At 32.9% G+C, this 20,874-nt stretch overlaps 1 protein-coding gene across 1 annotated transcript; it reads right to left on the bottom strand.

Moving 5' to 3' along the window:
• Window positions 1–544: 544 nt before the first annotated feature.
• Window positions 545–18,201, bottom strand: LOC139484147 (uncharacterized). Its single transcript, XM_071267876.1, has 7 exons — window positions 17,918–18,201; window positions 16,681–16,724; window positions 14,579–14,707; window positions 5,330–5,501; window positions 3,661–3,791; window positions 2,176–2,292; window positions 545–801 (listed from the first exon to the last, which is right to left on the bottom strand). The coding sequence occupies exons 1-7, from the start codon at window positions 18,199–18,201 to the stop codon at window positions 545–547; spliced, it is 1,134 nt and encodes a 377-aa protein (XP_071123977.1).
• Between the last annotated feature and the right edge of the window lie 2,673 nt (window positions 18,202–20,874).

The following is a 20,874-nucleotide window of genomic DNA, read 5'->3' on the forward strand; positions in this document are numbered from 1 at the left end:
AAATAATGAACGTATAGTATTGTTGTGGATGATTTTTTTTGCAACATGTTCGAGTTATCCTGCTTTTTCATGTTTTTTCAGACAAGTATCTGGAGGTTACTTTAAGGATGTATAAAGGTAAAATTTTAAAAAATCAAGAATTTAAAATTGTTACTTTATGTCGGAAGAACATTAGTTAAAAAACTAAATAAGCTAAAAATATTCATAGGTTATGGAGCTTCTTTTCGAGATAGTTGATTATTTTTAAATGGCGGAAAAGGCTGACTCTGACTTTTACATAATATTTGCGTTGGTATTATTTGGGTTTCAAATCATAGGGAAAAAAATCTAGATTCTTTATAACTTTTAATAAGTTACCTTTTATGAGCTATTAAGTATTATATGAAAAGATAAAGGGTAATATGGGGCAAAATATTTTAACCTGTATTGAACGGAAAACAACTAAGGAGTCTGAACATGTGACGCAAACTCCTAAACCTCACCTTAGTACATCCTTAAAGTCGTTATAATGGTTCGTTTGAATGTGTATATTAAAAAGATGTAATCAATATAACATACAAGTATTTACGAATAGTCTTGTAAGTCTGGTTTCGAGTAAGCCTGCGGTATTGGTAAAGCTGCATTTGTAACTTCCTTGATCAGACCATTTCACAGAATCTAATACTAGACTAGGCAAAGTCAAATCATTTGCATACTCAGACACTATTACACTTGTATCATTGACAGATCTGGTCCATTTAGTCTGTAGGTCACTGACGCCGCAAGTAAGATTAACGCTTTCACCCTCGTTAACTATCATATCTGTAAAAGAATACCAATTTATGATAGTACTCTTAAATAATGTTGATATAATAGCCATGTTACAACGGTTGTTACCCAGAAAAAAGTCGTATATTTTTTTTGATAAGCAATTTAGTTTCCTTGGATTTAAATGACTTAAATTGCTTTCAATATTATTTAAGAATTGTTATAAATTCATTGGGGTGTAAAAGCGTTGATCGAAGTACATTTTGTACGACGCGCGAAAGCGCTTCATTCTAAAATTGTAAGCACAGTCAACGCTTTTACTAAAATTACTAAAAGAAACATTCAATAGTTATAATTACATTTTTTCGCTATGATCAACAAAACACGATAACCATCAAGTTTCTCCTTTATTTACTTGTTGAAATATGTGCCATCATGTATATTTCAATTCATGCAATTCATGTTTAAATAAAGAATGACACGTGATTGCTGTTAGCCAATCAAAATAACGTATAATAATGAAACATACATCTAATGTAATTATCATCATATGATTATAAACCACCTGAAGTCACGCCTCCTAAATGTCGTTATGGGAGAGTTCTACAGCAGAGATTTTAATTTCTGTATACCTTGCCCTGATCGGCGAAATATGTCCACCAGTAATTGTTCAATTCACTTCACTGTTGTCAATTCAGCAGATTTCGATATCATCTTACATGTATATATTATACATTACAAATATTCAAATCAAATGAATTCTAACTTGTTGTGGAAATCGATGTTTTTAATAAAAAAAAAAAAGAGATATTGTATGATTGTCAATACGACAATTATGTATCGAGTCAATTTGAAATGACGTAACATTAAGTGCTACAGGTCATCGTAAGACCTCCAAAATGAGCAAAACCCATTTTATGAAGTCAGCTCAAAATGTCCAACATGACAAATGGGAAACAATTTAAACGAAAACCCTTGCCTGACGTATAACAAAACAATAAACGAAACACAAGTATGACAGACCAACCCCATGGCAACCACTGGATTACATGCTGCTGATATGCATGGGACCAGCAATTACAAAATGTGACGGAGTAAAACATGTTTGTGAGCGCTCAGCATACAATAAAATTGGACAGTCTGGTAACAGCACATCATGCTTTGATTTAAAACACATATCTATCCTGACTTTTAATGATATTAAATTGTATTCAATAAGTATTCATAGATCAGGGTTTTTTTTTAAGATTATGTGTATTAATGACTTATCAAGCTGTTTTGATTCGAGTGAATCTTAGTCTGAGTCTTATGTAGAATAAGCGCGCGTCTTGCGTACTGAATAAATAATACTGGTATATTTGATGAATTTGTATCTTACGATTAATTCTATTTATTTGGACTAAACAATTATAATTGTATGGAGAATACCTTTTAGCTGACAAGCTGCACTGAACACATGATTAGTATGACACGTAACGTCATGCCATTTTTCAGTATTCCTCGGACTAACTACACAATTCTCGTGAATGTAACGTTGTGGTTCACCTACAAATATAATACATGACATGTATACACCATAAATTCAACACTAGATGGAACAGTAAAATAGTCTGTATTTTGTCACTATTTTCCCACATGATACACAACTTTTGTCGTAGTGGTCTGTTATCATTGATACTACCAGCATATACAAGAGATTTTGTTTGCCGTCTTTTAGAATATGGGATACCTGATATCTCTCACATGTTTTTTTTTCAAAAAGATAAATCATATTAGAGGAACATAATATGACTATTTCAAATCTCACAACGGTATCAGCCAAAGACAACAATATTGTCCCTAGAGGTCTGCTCAAAGGATACACAGTGTGTCTTCTTCTTAAGAGTTGAAAATATCAAAATTTTACCTGGGTTAACAGTTATGTTTGCTTAATTAATTTGTTGATATTAACATGTGGCATAAGTTTATATATTGATGATCATCATAGCAGTGTGCACCTATCTTTTATACTTTATAATTTTGGAGATAATAAGCAAAAACACAACAAACAGTCAAAAATCGTTATTCGGTGGCAATTACATATTAAACATGTTAAACAGTCATCCAATTGTTTAATATTTAAGTGTTGTTGCATCGATAATCATTTTTGGATGTCCAAAGTTTCTACCTATCTTTTACATATTGCAATTTAACGAAAATTGGCCGAAACAGAAATATTAGTAAAAGGCATCAATTAAGGGCAAAAACTCCTCAATGGGATAGTCCAATAAGTCTGGTCAAATTGGCGGTTTTGTAAATACGTGTTTTTTTTTCCATTTGATATAAGAAGAAGATTATAAATTGGTAAAAACTACAAATTCTCTATCATTTAAACACAAAGAAAAAGTTTAAAAGATTTTCATCAAGGAAAAAATTATGAGGACATCAAAAACCATAAGTAGGCCAAACAACAGGCAATATGATGGTCAAAAAAGGAAAAAAAATCAAGCAACAACCCACAAACACCATAGCAGGGAAAGAAAATCAGCACAAACACCATTATAATTATACAGATGGTGAGCTCATAACTTCGAGGTTTTCTTGACAGATAATTAAGTTGTAGCTGGATAATTTGCACCATGTTTATGCCAATTCAACGTAGATTATTTTAATAGAAAACTTTCATTTCACTGTTTTCATGGGTTACATATATCTGTTATATTACTCTAGATGATCCGATTCATATGAAAGTTGCTGTTTTTGTTAGGCTAAACAGTACCTTAGTGTTAACTTTATCAAGGTATAATTTACCTTATTTGAGATGTGTTTTCAAAACCTCTTATCGATAGCAATCTTGGTGAAATTGGTAAGTTAAACTGTTCTGGTGAAATATAAACTCTTTTGAATTGTATTTTAGTCATCGAACTTACTTACCTGGATTCCAGGCCATATTTGCAGAATCTAGTTGTGTGCCATCATTCCAAATCCATATTCTTTCAGATGCATTAAAGTTAACAAGGTTAAGTCCAATCCAAATTCCATCATCTACATTAGTACTGTTTAGCCTTTAAATTGTATCAATTGTATGTATTAATGTAAGACACTTTCTCATAATATATGTTTCAAACTTCATGCATATGTATCGAAACCAGAAAAATTCAAATGACCAGTTTTCATTTCTTAGACCTTTTCATCACAAACAGTTCAAATATTTGCTTTATAAAATTGGAAGATATGGTATGACTGCCAACGCGACAACTACTCGTCAATTGACAATGATTTGCATGCCAGTTTTTTCTTTTTATCGCTGAGTTAGACACATTAGATAAGTTTATAATATATATAACTGATTTAAATAATCTAATCTATGACAATTTTACTATAGCTTTCTATTTAGATATTTATTTGTTCTTCATAAAAATAGTAAATTAGGTCGCATTTATCATGTGTTTATGTATAAAAGTATCTCAATTGTGTCGTTGAATGTCAAATTTGAATTTATTTATTTTCATCGCATATGAAGGTTATCGATATGGTATATGGTTGCAATCCATACTACTGCAAAACCAATACATCCGCTCAATATTAGTTCTAGAAGCAAATTTCCATCTTAAATTTCAATTCTGTGATATGACATTTGTTTATTACAATACGATCTCTGATAGATATACTAAACGACAATTACTCTCAATTTATTGCGTCCGAAGCGCTTCCCTGTATAAACCTTAGTAGGAACGCTCAAACACAATATTAAAAGGCAAGGATGTTGAAAAACCTGCCATTGTATGATCTTTATGACACAAAATAACATAAGTAGTATAGACAAATTTCATGACTTTGCCTAAGAAAGTTTGAACAACTGATGCCATAAAATTCCGGTGTCATGATAACACGTTTACATTAATCAATCTAATTGCTTTCTGAATCTCATCTCTTTGATCATTTAACTAGCTTAAATATGTTGATAATTTCAAGACAGTTATCATTTGTTGAAAAAAACATTTCTTTATGCGCAAAATCTAACGTGGCAATGTTTAATTTTTTGCATATTCACTGATCAATGCTTTCTTGTAAAAGCGGCCTCGGTTTTGAAATGATTTTCTTGTTTGTTGAATTGTTGTGCTAAAATACTAACATTAATAGAAACAAATTCACTGCACGAGAACTATTGTTCCTTTTTGTGTTAGTTTTGTCCCAAGTCATAATCCTGTTATTCAGTCGCTCTTTGTCATGTTTGTTGTTCGTAAAAACAAAAATCTGTATGCATAAATCAGGAAGTGGGATTTCTCTTTTTATATGTTTTTGATGTTGTTATGTCGGTGCCTTTGAAAGGTTACTTTACGTAAAGGGCATTACTACGTTTTTACTACGTGTTGAATACCATTGATAGCTACAGTGCATAACAGTTGTTTACATCCTTGCACATTGGTCGCTGGTGCATGTAGATATTAATGTCAATGGCAATCATCTTCTAATTTAAAATGTAGCACTCACCAATGTATAAGTCGGATGCTATTTTGAAAAAGGCTTGAATTTTTTGAAAATATAATTGTAATATAATTCACAGCAAAAAATATTTTGTAAATATGACATAATTACTTACTGTCGAAGCAGCGTCTTCATAACATTCTGTTCTTCGACTGTTTTTGGCATAATTAACTCAGCATTTTGATCATTACAGTATTTTACTGCATTTGAAAAGTTAGAATATTGGTGAGACATTTTATAACATTTAAAACCATGAGACTCCCAAACAGTAGGGCAGGTCAGTTTACCTATAAAATCAAACAAATTATTTAAACACAGTCTTATCTTACTGATAAATGTATCATTTTGTTATTAGATACTCTTGATCAGTTGTGTGTATTCTGTATTAGATCATCGACATGTAACCATAAGTTTGGTCAATAGGCTAAATTTGGTAAATTAAGTAAATACTACATATACGCAAAAAAAACGATAATTTTACTTATTGGTCGTCCAACTGTCTATATCACTCTACTCAGCTATTAATAAAATTGCATATCAACATGATCAAGGCTTTGTGACGTCAAAAACGTTGACTTGGCCTTCAAACTTTGACCCAGAAATATCATCATACGTCATAATGTTTTAACCAACGTTGATAGGTCATCTTCAAGTTTGATATTGAAACATAGAAGACACTTCCAAAAGACGCAAATAAAGCCCGATAAATTGATTATCTGGTTATCTGCACATCAGGAAAAAGGTAATAACCACGATTAATAAGTTTCGATGATCAGGTTATCTGCATATTGATATTGTAATATATCATTATAATGCTCGACACAATATGAAGGCCTTTTTTTATCTCGTTCGCTGCGCTTACTCTACAAATAGCTTCATAGTGTGACTCGCAACTGATATTTTACAATATTACATATGGTGTGGCATTTTTCTTGTTTCATCAGATATGAAGATCACGTGATTCAAAGGTTATTTTACGTATCTGACTCCTTGTTTCTATGTTTACGTATATTAACGCTATGTTTCTATTTATACTTATGTTGGTGGTCAGTATGAAAACTTCATGACTTCATACATAACAACGACAGACGAAGCACCGCATCAGAAAAGAAAATTTGCAAGTTTATCAGTACGTATCGAGAATTTTATGTTAAATGCAGACGATAAGAATACAAGAATCTATTGTAATGGTAACAAGCTATGAAGTTTAAAAAAAATGATATTTTCAATAACATGTAAGAATTCTTGCAAAATACAATTAAACAAGAATGTGTCCAAAGTACACGGATGCCCCACACGCACTATCATTTTCCATGTTCAATGGACCGTGAAATTGGGTAAAAAATATAATTAGGCATTAAAATTAGAAAGATAATATCATAGGGAACATGTGTTCTAACTTTCTAGTTTATTGGACTTCAACTTCATCAAAAACTACCTTGACCAAAAACTTTAACCTGAAACTCGCATTTTCATTTTCTATGTTCAGTAGACCGTGACATTTGGGTCAAAAGTTTAATTTGGGTTGAAAATTAAAAAGATCATATCATAAGGAACATGTGTACTAAGTTTCAAGTTGATTGGACTTTAACTTCATCAAAAACTACCTTGACCAAAAGCTTTAACCTGAAGCGGGACAGACGGGCGGACGGACGGACGAACGAACGGACAAACGAACGGACGAACGGACGCACAGACCAGAAAACATAATGCCCCTCTACTATCGTAGGAGGGGCATAAAAATACACAGAAAGAACATTGAACGTCATTATCCTAATACATTATTTACTTTGTAATATAGAAATTAAGGATTTCACACAGTCAATACATTATATATATATATATATATATATAAACGCCTAAAAAAGTGTACACAACAACTCCAAATACAAAAAAAGGTAACTATAAATGTAATTATTTATAAATATTTCGGATAACAGATATCCTTCGTCAGTCAGATTCTGATGTGAAATGAATCATCTTTGAGTCTCGTTAGATTAAACTTTTACTAAATCTTGAATTATATACAATAAAAAAAGTCAAACCGAACATCAGTAAAGACGCTTGCACCATTCTAAAAAAATGTTAACATGACATAGGTTATATGGTTTATTACAACAGAGAGCTCATATATATGCTTTAAATACAAATAATAATGTGCGATTTGAACTAGCACAATTCTAAAACTGTATCGGGAACGACAATTATGATGGTATAACATGTATACGCATGATAACGTCTGTAAAATTACCAAATAGACAGCACTGAACGATCTAAATATTTGAAATTGAGAGTAAAGTAGTTACAACAGAGTCTGAATATTTAAACATCGTGAACAAACGGCCGTAAAAATGTAATAATATTTTTTTACTAAGTATAACTAGAAGAACGTGGCTAGGTACTTATACATCCCTCAAAAAATTAAGCAATTTAAATTGGTATCTTCAACAAATGTATTTAACAAATGAAAAAGGTTAAGAAAAAGAAACAGAGACTGTAATAATAAGTTATATAACCTGAATGTGAAGCACTACACGGAGTCGAACTACATCTTTTCATTTATCCCATTTGGTGCCAAAGTTGTTAATTTTCGTATCCAAAATATATATATATATATATATAAGTACGTCTGAGTCAGTGACAACTCTACAACAGATGTATCCATCGGATCACCATCAATGATGGTGATACATGGCTGTGTACATAATGTATATACAACTCGTCTAAACATCAACCCAACAATGTTAGATCTGTAAATTTGCTTTCTCAAATTTTTGGTTCTTCCCTCGCCGGGATTCGAACCCATGCTACTGTGATATCGTGACACCAAATCGCCCGCACTGCAGCCGTCCCGCTAGACCACACGACCACCTGGGCTCTCAAAAAAAGAGCTTTCGCTGGCCGTGTGTTACCTTTCCTCGTCAGTTTTAATCTAGCGGCGTACTACAGTACATGATATGTAAGGCATGAAGATGTTATTGTTACAGATCAGCTAAATTATCTATAGTAAAGGATTCTACAAATTAATGTAATATACAGTCACAGAAAATAATTATATTTATAAGTACGTCTGAGTCAGTGACAACTCTACAACAGATGTATCCATCGGTTCGCCATCAATGATGGTGATACATGGCTGTGTACATAATGTATTTACAACTCGTCTTAACATCAACCCAACAATGTTAGATCTGTAAATTTGCTTTCGCAAATTTTTGGTTCTTCCCTCGCCGGGATTCGAACCCATGCTACTGTGATATCGTGACACCAAATCGCCTGCACTGCAGCCGTCCCGCTAGACCACACGACCACCTGGGCTCTCAAAAAAAGAGCTTTCGCTGGCCGTGTGTTACCTTTCCTCGTCAGTTTTAATCTAGCGGCGTACTACAGTACATGATATGTAAGGCATGAAGATGTTATTGTTACAGATCAGCTAAATTATCTATAGTAAAGGATCCTACAAATTAATGTAATATACAGTCACAGAAAATAATTATATTTATAAGTACGTCTGAGTCAGTGACAACTCTACAACAGATGTATCCATCGGTTCGCCATCAATGATGGTGATACATGGCTGTGTACATAATGTATTTACAACTTGTCTAAACATCAACCCAACAATGTTAGATCTGTAAATTTGCTTTCGCAAATTTTTGGTTCTTCCCTCGCCGGGATTCGAACCCATGCTACTGTGATATCGTGACACCAAATCGCCTGCACTGCAGCCGTCCCGCTAGACCACACGACCACCTGGGCTCTCAAAAAAAGAGCTTTCGCTGGCCGTGTGTTACCTTTCCTCGTCAGTTTTAATCTAGCGGCGTACTACAGTACATGATATGTAAGGCATGAAGATGTTATTGTTACAGATCAGCTAAATTATCTATAGTAAAGGATCCTACAAATTAATGTAATATACAGTCACAGAAAATAATTATATTTATAAGTACGTCTGAGTCAGTGACAACTCTACAACAGATGTATCCATCGGTTCGCCATCAATGATGGTGATACATGGCTGTGTACATAATGTATTTACAACTCGTCTTAACATCAACCCAACAATGTTAGATCTGTAAATTTGCTTTCGCAAATTTTTGGTTCTTCCCTCGCCGGGATTCGAACCCATGCTACTGTGATATCGTGATACCAAATCGCCTGCACTGCAGCCGTCCCGCTAGACCACACGACCACCTGGGCTCTCAAAAAAAGAGCTTTCGCTGGCCGTGTGTTACCTTTCCTCGTCAGTTTTAATCTAGCGGCGTACTACAGTACATGATATGTAAGGCATGAAGATGTTATTGTTACAGATCAGCTAAATTATCTATAGTAAAGGATCCTACAAATTAATGTAATATACAGTCACAGAAAATAATTATATTTATAAGTACGTCTGAGTCAGTGACAACTCTACAACAGATGTATCCATCGGTTCGCCATCAATGATGGTGATACATGGCTGTGTACATAATGTATTTACAACTTGTCTAAACATCAACCCAACAATGTTAGATCTGTAAATTTGCTTTCTCAAATTTTTGGTTCTTCCCTCGCCGGGATTCGAACCCATGCTACTGTGATATCGTGACACCAAATCGCCTGCACTGCAGCCGTCCCGCTAGACCACACGACCACCTGGGCTCTCAAAAAAAGAGCTTTCGCTGGCCGTGTGTTACCTTTCCTCGTCAGTTTTAATCTAGCGGCGTACTACAGTACATGATATGTAAGGCATGAAGATGTTATTGTTACAGATCAGCTAAATTATCTATAGTAAAGGATCCTACAAATTAATGTAATATACAGTCACAGAAAATAATTATATTTATAAGTACGTCTGAGTCAGTGACAACTCTACAACAGATGTATCCATCGGTTCGCCATCAATGATGGTGATACATGGCTGTGTACATAATGTATTTACAACTTGTCTAAACATCAACCCAACAATGTTAGATCTGTAAATTTGCTTTCGCAAATTTTTGGTTCTTCCCTCGCCGGGATTCGAACCCATGCTACTGTGATATCGTGACACCAAATCGCCTGCACTGCAGCCGTCCCGCTAGACCACACGACCACCTGGGCTCTCAAAAAAAGAGCTTTCGCTGGCCGTGTGTTACCTTTCCTCGTCAGTTTTAATCCAGCGGCGTACTACAGTACATGATATATAAGGCATGAAGATGTTATTGTTACAGATCAGCTAAATTATCTATAGTAAAGGATCCTACAAATTAATGTAATATACAGTCACAGAAAATAATTATATTTATAAGTACGTCTGAGTCAGTGACAACTCTACAACAGATGTATCCATCGGATCGCCATCAATGATGGTGATACATGGCTGTGTACATAATGTATTTACAACTCGTCTAAACATCAACCCAACAATGTAAGATCTGTAAATTTGCTTTCGCAAATTTTTGGTTCTTCCCTCGCCGGGATTCGAACCCATGCTACTGTGATATCGTGACACCAAATCGCCTGCACTGCAGCCGTCCCGCTAGACCACACGACCACCTGTGCTCTCAAAAAAAGAACTTTCGATGGCCGTGTGTTACCTTTCCTCGTCAGTTTTAATCTAGCGGCGTACTACAGTACATGATATATAAGGCATGAAGATGTTATTGTTACAGATCAGCTAAATTATCTATAGTAAAGGATCCTACAAATTAATGTAATATACAGTCACAGAAAATAATTTTATTTATAAGTACGTCTGAGTCAGTGACAACTCTACAACAGATGTATCCATCGGATCGCCATCAATGATGGTGATACATGGCTGTGTACATAATGTATTTACAACTCGTCTAAACATCAACCCAACAATGTAAGATCTGTAAATTTGCTTTCGCAAATTTTTGGTTCTTCCCTCGCCGGGATTCGAACCCATGCTACTGTGATATCGTGACACCAAATCGCCTGCACTGCAGCCGTCCCGCTAGACCACACGACCACCTGTGCTCTCAAAAAAAGAGCTTTCGATGGCCGTGTGTTACCTTTCCTCGTCAGTTTTAATCTAGCGGCGTACTACAGTACATGATATATAAGGCATGAAGATGTTATTGTTACAGATCAGCTAAATTATCTATATATATATAACTCGTCTAAACATCAACCTAACAGAGTTAGATCTGTAAATTTGCTTTCGCAAAACAGTCAATACGTTATATATATATATATATATATATATATATATATATAACTCGAACTACAATATACCAAGGAAGCCAAATGAGTGCAACAGGTCCGAGTACACAGTTGTCGTCCCTTGAGTTTCGTTGTCCACGAATATAGTTCCTAGTGTGGACAGTGTGTAACTTGCCAATCTTTTTTATACCCCTTCCAAATTTATTTCTTCATGTTTTATGCCTCAAATAGCAAGTAGGGGATACAATTACACTGTGAACAAATTTGATGCAATAATTTTAAAGTAAAGTAAAGATTTGGTCCAACTGAAAAAGGTAACAAATGAGTATTTTGGAAGCTGTCAATAGATTTCAAGACCCTCTGAACATAAAATTTTCCATATTTTGAGTTAGAGCCGATGAAATTTTCTATAATTTTGATATAATTTGTCCCTAAAGTAGCACATAACACCGTAAAAATATAATTGAGAAGGCGCAGGTGGGATTGTTTTAGTCCCATTTATTGTCTAAGGGAAATGCACTACAAAATAACTCCGTACTCGAACCTAAGAGGTGAAATAATGAAAAATAGAATCTGTACTTTGGCAATTCCCTGCATGAATAAATGGTTTCAATATGTCAAATAGCATGAAACTAAAGGATTTAAACTTGTATTTGATAGAAATTCTGCAAAAATGACCCATTTTGGCATTACATGGTCAAAATGAGCATTTCAAAACTTTTTTCAATTTTAATGCACAAGTGGCATTCTGACTTTCTGTCTGACAGGTTTTCATGAGTCAATATTTGTATTCCTATAATTTAATCCAGTTGTATAACTCATTTGTGAACTCTGAATCTGCAGAAAAGATGATTATCTCAGATAATGTGTGCAAAATGTGTTGTATAAATGACCCTCGTCTAACACCATATTTGGATCAAGTTAAATATGAGGAGCTTAGTACATAAAAGTTGAAGTCCATAATAAAACTTTCACTAAATTTGTATAAAAAACCCTTTATAATGTCTTTTGTATCTGTTCCATTGCACATACTATGGTTTTCCCTGTAGGATAGCTCGTGGTTCAAAAATAAGCCTATTGCGACTAAAAGTGGATGAAAGTTTTTCACTAAAAATTTAAAAATGTTTTCATGTGAACATACTGTCTGCAAAAAAATTGATTTCAAGAGTCCTTTTGTGCTCATATCTATTGTGTCATGTAACCTGAGTATAGAAATGATAAAAAAGACACCTTTTTTTTATTTTCGATAACTTCAGTATGCATTTTTAAATGTAAATATGTGCTACGGCCTAAATTGACCCTAAATTATTTTCAATCTTACTTGGCCTAAGACTCTTTTAAACTAATATGATATACTATTTTTTATTTTTATTTCCATTTAACGTACATTAAATACATATGTAAGGATTATTTATAACCAGAAAACTAGTAGGGGGATAAAATTACACTGTGAACAAATTTTATTCATGAATTTTAAAGAAAGTAGTGATTTGGTCACACTGAAAAATGTCAAAAATAATATTTCGGATCTGTCAAAAGATTTCAAGACCCCCTGAACATAACATTGTCCATATTTTGAGTTAGAGCCGATGAAGTTTCCTATAATTTTGATATAATTTGTTCCTAAAGTAGTACGTAACACTGTAAAAATTTTATTAAGAAAGCGCAGTTGGGATTTTTGCATTTCCATTTATTGTCGAAAAGAAATGCACTACAAAATAACTGTGTACTCGGACCAATAACCGCTTGATCCTTTAGGAAGAATTAATTAGTAATGAATGTTTTATCACGATTCAACATTTTATGATGTATTTGATAGTCCCTATCAGATGACAATTATTCTCAAAATAATGATTTGACATTATACATTTACAAATTATGACATGGAGACGATTATTGAAAAAGTTAACAGACGACAGACGACGTCGGACAATGAACGCCCATTTAGTTCGTATTTTTTGGGGGGAATGATAACTTGCAAGTGTCAGCACGTGGTTTTTTTCACATTGTACAATGTTGTAGGTCGTATTAGATTCTTCACCAAACAAACAAATGTAATCTCATTAGACATAATAAATAGACACATAGTGACATGGAACTCAGATGTAGTCACTTGCCTGTACACACAATATATGCTAATATAGATACTGTTCTATTATAATTCCCTTTTGTTGGTTGTCACCTGTATAATGGTTTCTCATCAACTTTTCGATGATTTATTGGCGACCAAAAGTTAATCAAATGCAACTAACAATAGATGCATACATCACCATTTGCACCAATAACAAGTCATTAAGGCCTAAACTTGGTTTTCTATAGTTTGCGACAATATCAGAAATGCTAACAACATTCGACATGTTCGAGGCAAAATTTTATTGTTTTTTTTCTTAAATTGGTATATATAGCATGTATAGTTTTTACACCTAAAGTCGTCAATCAACACTTTGCTAACGAAGAAATTTGGTAATGGGATTTTAGAAGGATCGATAAATTTATTTATTATGTTTCTCTAATTATTTTTATTTCCACGTCAAATACCACTCAGACTTTTTGCTAATGTACTGCCACCGTGAATTTTCCCTCTGTCGTACCTCTTATACGCCTTGTCGTATTACTGATATAGAGGCCCAACAATCAAGACTGAATTATTATTTTTCTCACTTTGTCCTGGTTTGCAAAACATCCATCGTTTTGCATCAAAATAGTTTAATACAATGAGCTATGTCTGTATGTAAAACGTGTTAGTGTAATACACTTGCGTATAAACGTATTGAACACCAGGCACCACTTACTTTATTTTCAAGTGTTATGGTTTGAGCGTTCTTGATGAAAGTAAACCCAGGAAAGCGCTTCGATCCACTCAGTTTTACTTAATTTACGTATACTAGCAGTGGGTCGATTGGGTGCTGCTTGCAAGTTAGTGGCCGAGAGTATCATCCGATTAGTTGTCGGTCCTTGGGTAATTCCGTCATTTATATTTTCTAATAGACCGTTTTGATTTATTATTAAATTACTGGGAATCTAAGGTTTCTACTCCCTCCAGTAAAATTCACCTAGGATGAAAGTCGCTATACGTTTGATATCTGTTGGTTAAAAGCTCCTAACTTTTACCACGTATTTTTTGTTATATTCCTGACTTTAACATGTTTGGTTTTGAACGGTTTTTTTTATGAAGGTGTGTTCAGAAAGGAAAGTATGCAATCAATGTACTTACTTAGATGTGATCCTATTAACAGCGGGAACATAGAAATGACAAAAAGTCTAACAAAATGTAACATCCTGCAAGTAGACAGACACAACCAATTTGACTCATTGAACCACAACATTACCAACTGTTTTGAATCTAAATCGAATATTGGTAATTGTAATTATTGAAATTAATTAATAATTTAATCTACTTGTCTTCGAATTTCACTTTTTCCATCTAGGATTACAGAACGATATAGTTTACTTACTCCATGATTTAAACTGGTGTCAATATTCAACATTAACATACAAATTTCAACAATCAATTTAGTCTATTCAAATTGTTATTTGCATCAATCGATTCATAACCAAAATTCAAATTTCAAAAACTCGATTTCAACATTCAACATTTAAATTAAATATCTAACATTTTTTTTCAACATTCATTATTCGTTTTTAAACTTTAAACATTATTTTTAACTTTTCAATATTCGTTTTTTATCATTCACAATCAATGTTTTAAATTTGATTTAAGACCTTCAGCATTTGATTGTCTGCCACAAATGTTCGTTTCCATTCAAATGTTGACATTCAAATTTCAGTATTTAACATTCAATTTATTATTTTATTATTAAACATGTTAAATCTTAAAAATACAAATAATCTTTTTCACAGAAACAAGTTATAAAAATATTAGAAATATCTACAAAAATACGTTTTATATTTTTTGATATTTTTCATGTTTTTGTGGAAATTTAAAAGGAATGGTATAAAATGGAAAAAGAAAAAAAGTATTCGCCAATTGTTCGGTGGAAATGAGTAAGAAAAATAAATCAATTTCTTTTTTCACTTGTCCGAAAAATAAAGCTGTTCTTTTAGATTTTGAAAAACAAATTATAATTTTATTCCAGATCTGAATAATTTTGATAAAAAGACACACTAATCCAAATATAGATTATGCTTAAAGGTATTCAGTTTGTCGATCCATTTATCAAAATGTGAACAGTACAGCGGAAAGTAAATTCAGTAAATGTATTTTTTGTTCATATATTTAGTAAATAAAATTGTGTTTATAATTACATTTAGTTGTACAGTAATCCTGATGGTTAATGTACCTATTGTTTACATATCAATGTGTCGGGGTATAAATGGTTACAGCATGTCCGTCAAAAACCGTCCGACTAGAATTCAATGTGTTTCTCCTCTCTGATAAATAGCGTCCTTTCCAAGTCAGTGTAACTAGATTATTCTAAATCGGATAATCTTTTCACTCCAGAAATAAATGGCAATATTATGAGTAATAATTTGTCACCATCTAAGAAAATGTTTCATTTGGTGCCGGTCGATAAGGGAATATGAAAGATATGATGCGACAAGGTTTCTAGCAATTACTTTTGAAATTTAGCTTTTTGTCATCGTTAATTTGAACTAAACTGAATGGCAATGCTCTTTGAAAATTCAAATCAAAAGGTCCGGTAAGGGATTATTGTGGCATTCAACTTAAAATACATCTGATGTCGGATATTTGTAATTTTTCAAACCCCTAAGTGTCTTTTGCAGTCAAAATGGCCTGGAATGGTGAATCTACACCACTGTCGTATATTATTTATGTATAAAGATAAATTGTGTGGGCGGTACAGCGACTGAACATGCGTGACAGCGTAAAAGACTCGAATCGATAATGGTCTCCACATGTGGACATGGTGGATATTTCCTCAAAATTTGGCGTTTTTTTTATGTATAATATTGTTTCAAAGAAAAATTTAGGAAGTACAAAATACTACATTTATACGTCATATCACAAATATTTTGACTTGGTACGGTTTCAGAGAGATTGCAGCTTAATACAATTGATCTGTTCCTTTAGTAGTATGGATTATATACATATCCTTTATTGATAAAACAAACATATAAAAATAAAACTTAATACAATGTATATATACAATATGAGGTCAATGTCATAAATATATACACTTTCTTGTATGAGGCCGAGAAACCTGGAAAAGGAGAAGTTTTACCGAGTCCTTTCCTGGTATTGTGCCGAATACAAAAAAAAATATATTTCTATGACATTAACCTGATTTTGTGTTATACTGCAATTCAAGGTAGCACAATACAAAGATTTTATACCTCCAATTCCCCAGTTTTTAAATGCTGTCACTTTCTTTATAGTGCTTGAAAAATTATAAAAGTGGTATTTATGGATAGCTAACAGATTACTCTTTCAAATTATTGCAATGCTAGTATTATACATCAATTATGTTATCAATTATAATATAAACTGTGTCTACAAAATTTTATAACAAATTTCCACTTTCATTTGAAATTAGCTTTTTCATGTTCCCCCTAGTATAGAGGGATGCTTTTATTATATGTTGTTCCTAGAGCCATTATCTTCAAAAGGGTGTCTCAGATTTCGGATAGAAGGTATAACTCAAATTTTTCAACTACATTATCTACTTTTATGTTGTAAGGATGTTTACACTAATTACAGATTTATGAGAAAAAGGAATACGAAAGCGATAATTTGAGACACACTTTTGTAGCTCCTGTTGTGTTGATTAAGATTTCGTTAAAATTTCCTGTATAGTTATAGAGATAAAAGAGCTAAATTCATTCAAGTGAACTGACCACGATTTACATAACACAAATATTGCATTTATTTAAAAGATAAATTTCTTATCTATCTATATATACATCTTTTATTAATTTATATGCATTCTTAAGAAAGTAACAGCATTTTGAAGGTTGGAGAGTGGAAGTTAAAAAAAAACTTTGCAGTGTGCTACCTTAAGTTAATAAATTTAAAGCCATTTAAATTGGAATTCACATTTCAAACTCGTTTCATCCCTTACTGAACTTCTGATTATGAACAAATTGTTTCGTGATGTAAATAAAAGTTTGCATATTTATCAAGGAAAATAATGACCTTAAAACGGTCATTATTTCATGCCTTGAAGCAAAAATCACTGAAACGTGGTATCGGGAGGGTTGATTCTTCAAACAAAAAACTTGTCGTTCTGAAAGAAAAGTATTTATAATTTCTAATTAATAATTATTACAAAACTAGCTAATGAACATGATAAATACATGACTATTAAAGATGTTCAATGACAAGTTTGTTTCTAAATCACACCAATCAACTTTGTATTAAGAATCCAAGATATTTAGTTCTCTTTACTAATTCATTCGATATTAAAAGCCATTTAGATATTATTTTGTTAGATTTTTACTCCTATGCATAAGGTTCATAGGGTTGGGTTTCCTTTAGTTAGTACCAAATATTTTTCTCATCTTGCTCTTTTTGTCCTTTGCTTTTCATTCTTTTTTCTTGGAATTCCAAAAATGATTCGTCGACTTGACAAACTTAACAAAACTGAGTACATCCACCAGTACAACCAGTCCTACTACAATACAAATAAAAGCAGCTCCGGCTAATCCGATCGCCTTGGAAGATTTCCGTTTATTAGTAGCAGATGATGGTCTGCGGATGCTAGAAGACAGTTGTGTTTTATTTACTTTAAGTTCCTTTTTAATATTTTGTAGTTCTGATTCCAGTTCCTTCAGCAACTCTTCCCGGGTCAAATTTGGGATTATCTTTGAACCCCAATGTTCCAGTTTTCTGCGATATTCACATCTACATGGAACCATATTTGCTGAAAATATTGAAAATAGCACATTTTATTTTTAGGTGCCAAAAACATGAACATATAAGTTGCGGACTTTTAACTACTAACCTGTCACGTGTAAGATTATAACTCACAACATCAAAGTGACAGGTTAGTGAAACAGTTGTTCAACTATTTTCACCTTTATGTCTCCTGCGCCTTCCATTTTTGATTTATTTTTATATCATTGTTATTTAATCGAAGGTAGTATCGGCATTATCGATTGTTAAATTAATTTACAGAATACAACTATTCATCAGAGCGTTAACATGTTAGTTGCTATATGAGTTTTAATGAGTCTTTATGTTATTGAAGTTGTGATGCCGTTCCCAAAATCGTAAACAATACGTAAAAATACGCACGCATCTATAAGTAACTATAAGTTACAAATTAATTAGATTTGTCAAAAAGTTATCAATTTCCTTTAATTTTTCTTACAATTCAACTCGTGGTCAGTCGCAAGCATCCGTAAAAAATGCGGGTTGCTGTATATATATAGAATAAAGGACTTTTTGTTTTTGATACTGACTTTATCACAGTAAAATATCAGGTAAGCCCGAAGGGCGAGCCTGATATTTTCTGTGATAAATTCAGTATCAAAAACAAAAAGTCATTTATTCTGTTTATCGGTAATTTAAAAAAAATAAAAATTACTACAATATTAGAGAAAATAACAAACGAACTTCTTTTTCGCGTCGAATCACGGCGAATCACACTAGACGTCACAGGCTGCATTATGTCATTTGAAATTTTGTCACAGTGCAGTAAACATGGCTTTCTCTTGCACAAAGTATTGAAAAGGAATTATTGAATGTGTTTCATTAATATTCTGCTTTGGACATGACTTTAACAGTGGCATATATAATGGTAGCATACTGGTAAGTCAGATTTTTTTATTTTTCACATAGAGGGAGTATAGGAGGGTCCTGATCCCGAAAACACGAAATCACGAGGTCCCGTATTTAAATCACAGGAGTTTGAAATCCTATCAATATGGGTTAAAAACATACCAAAGTCGACTATCACAGTAGAGCTTCTCTTCGATAAGGCCCTATCCCCCTCGAGCATAGTAAGTCAGAACATTAGAATGATACGATATGAATCAGTAGATTTTTCACCGATCATCATTTTTAAGTTCAACGACGTCAAGTTATAATTATATCTTACTTAAAGCTGACTGTAATTTGTAAATTATCTGAACAAGCTCATTTCTTGTCTACTTCATAATTATTTAAAACATTTTAATAGATGGTGCCCCGGTTACCCCCCTTTTAAAATTTATCCTTAATCCGCACATGAATAAGTTCATTTTTTTGTTCTTAAGTTTGTTCTATGAATATCTGTCTTTAAATTGACAATGAAACACAACTTTTTAAATTGTATATGATGGTCCCACAAAAATGTCGAAAATACGTAAATTTCATTTTTTTTCTAGCTTCTCTCATGCGATAGCTGTACCTTTTTGGTCACTATTTATGTGTTGCGTTTAAATACAAATTGTTACACTTTATAGTGACTGAACTGGTAAAACAAATACTTCTCAAGAAACAGAAAAAGAAAAATACTTTGAACAGCACCAGGTAATGTATAAATAAAAGCTCGGATTGGAACACAATGGACGATGTGTTAGTTGTACTTCACATATCAATTATAGATAACGCATTTTTTTTTAAGTCTGTCGGCTTTTTCATTTATTTTCTGTTCACATTTCACAACAAAAAAGGCTAAACTAACTTTGTGAAAGTTAAAATCAATGTCAAGTGTTCCATTCGCCAAAAATGGAAACTACACCAAAAATTTCAGAAATATCAAAATGCTCCAAACTTAATGAAACTTCACAGTAACGATAAGCAACATTGGAAGATGTGGTATTTGGAGTTGGAATTTCCAAAATAGCTGTTGTTACCATGGAAACAATGCAAAAAGGTCAAAAAATTCCCAAAAAATAAAAATGCTGCAAACTGGATGAAACTTTACAGAAATGGTCACTTGCATAAGCAGACTTGCATTTTGAAGTTAGAATTTTCAAAATGGCCGCCGTAACCACGGAAACAGCAAAAATAGCCAAAATTTCAAAATGCTCTAAACTTTACAAAAATGATAATTTGAATGTGTAGATGCACTCTTTGACTTTGGAATTTTCAAAATGGCTGCCGCTCACCTGGCAATAGGGGAAGGGTGCCATCCGCTATTGCTTGCACTGGCAAATCTAGTTCGTATTCTTACTGTGCAGTTATAACAACACTGAGAAAGCTGTGTTTGATATAAAATGTATATTTCTATCACTTTTAAATTGTTCTGAATAGACCATTCGTTATGGCACCCTCAACGGAGTTGGGGTGACATCTTGTTATTGTTCGTTTCTTTTTTTTCTTATTATTATTTTTTTTATTCTTCCACACTTTTTGTCCAAGCTTTTTCTCAGAATTACATGGACCAAACATGGTGGAACTATGCTATAATGTTGACCACCATGTAAAGTTGTGCACCTGACTTTGGAATGTGCAAGATGGCTGTCGTTACCATGGAAACGGAACAAATGTGAAAAAATCCAGTTTTTTGTTTTTGTGAACTGTTTGGAAATGCTTAATCTCAGAATCATTATATTTTAATACAATGTAGGTGCCAAGCATATACTGGTGTTGGATGATTTTGG

This window comes from Mytilus edulis, chromosome 8, assembly GCF_963676685.1.
Source record: "Mytilus edulis chromosome 8, xbMytEdul2.2, whole genome shotgun sequence".
In the NCBI taxonomy this organism is placed as follows: domain Eukaryota; kingdom Metazoa; phylum Mollusca; class Bivalvia; order Mytilida; family Mytilidae; genus Mytilus; species Mytilus edulis.

Excerpts from the sequence above, each read along its gene's own strand:
- LOC139484147 (XM_071267876.1), bottom strand. The coding sequence starts at position 18,201 with ATGGTTCCATGTAGATGTGAATATCGCAGAAAACTGGAACATTGGGGT. Across the intron at positions 2,293-3,660 it reads AAATATGGCCTGGAATCCAG|GTGAACCACAACGTTACATT; the intron begins GTAAGTAAGTTC and ends TTATATTTGTAG. Across the intron at positions 802-2,175 it reads TGCAGCTTGTCAGCTAAAAG|ATATGATAGTTAACGAGGGT; the intron begins GTATTCTCCATA and ends ATTCTTTTACAG.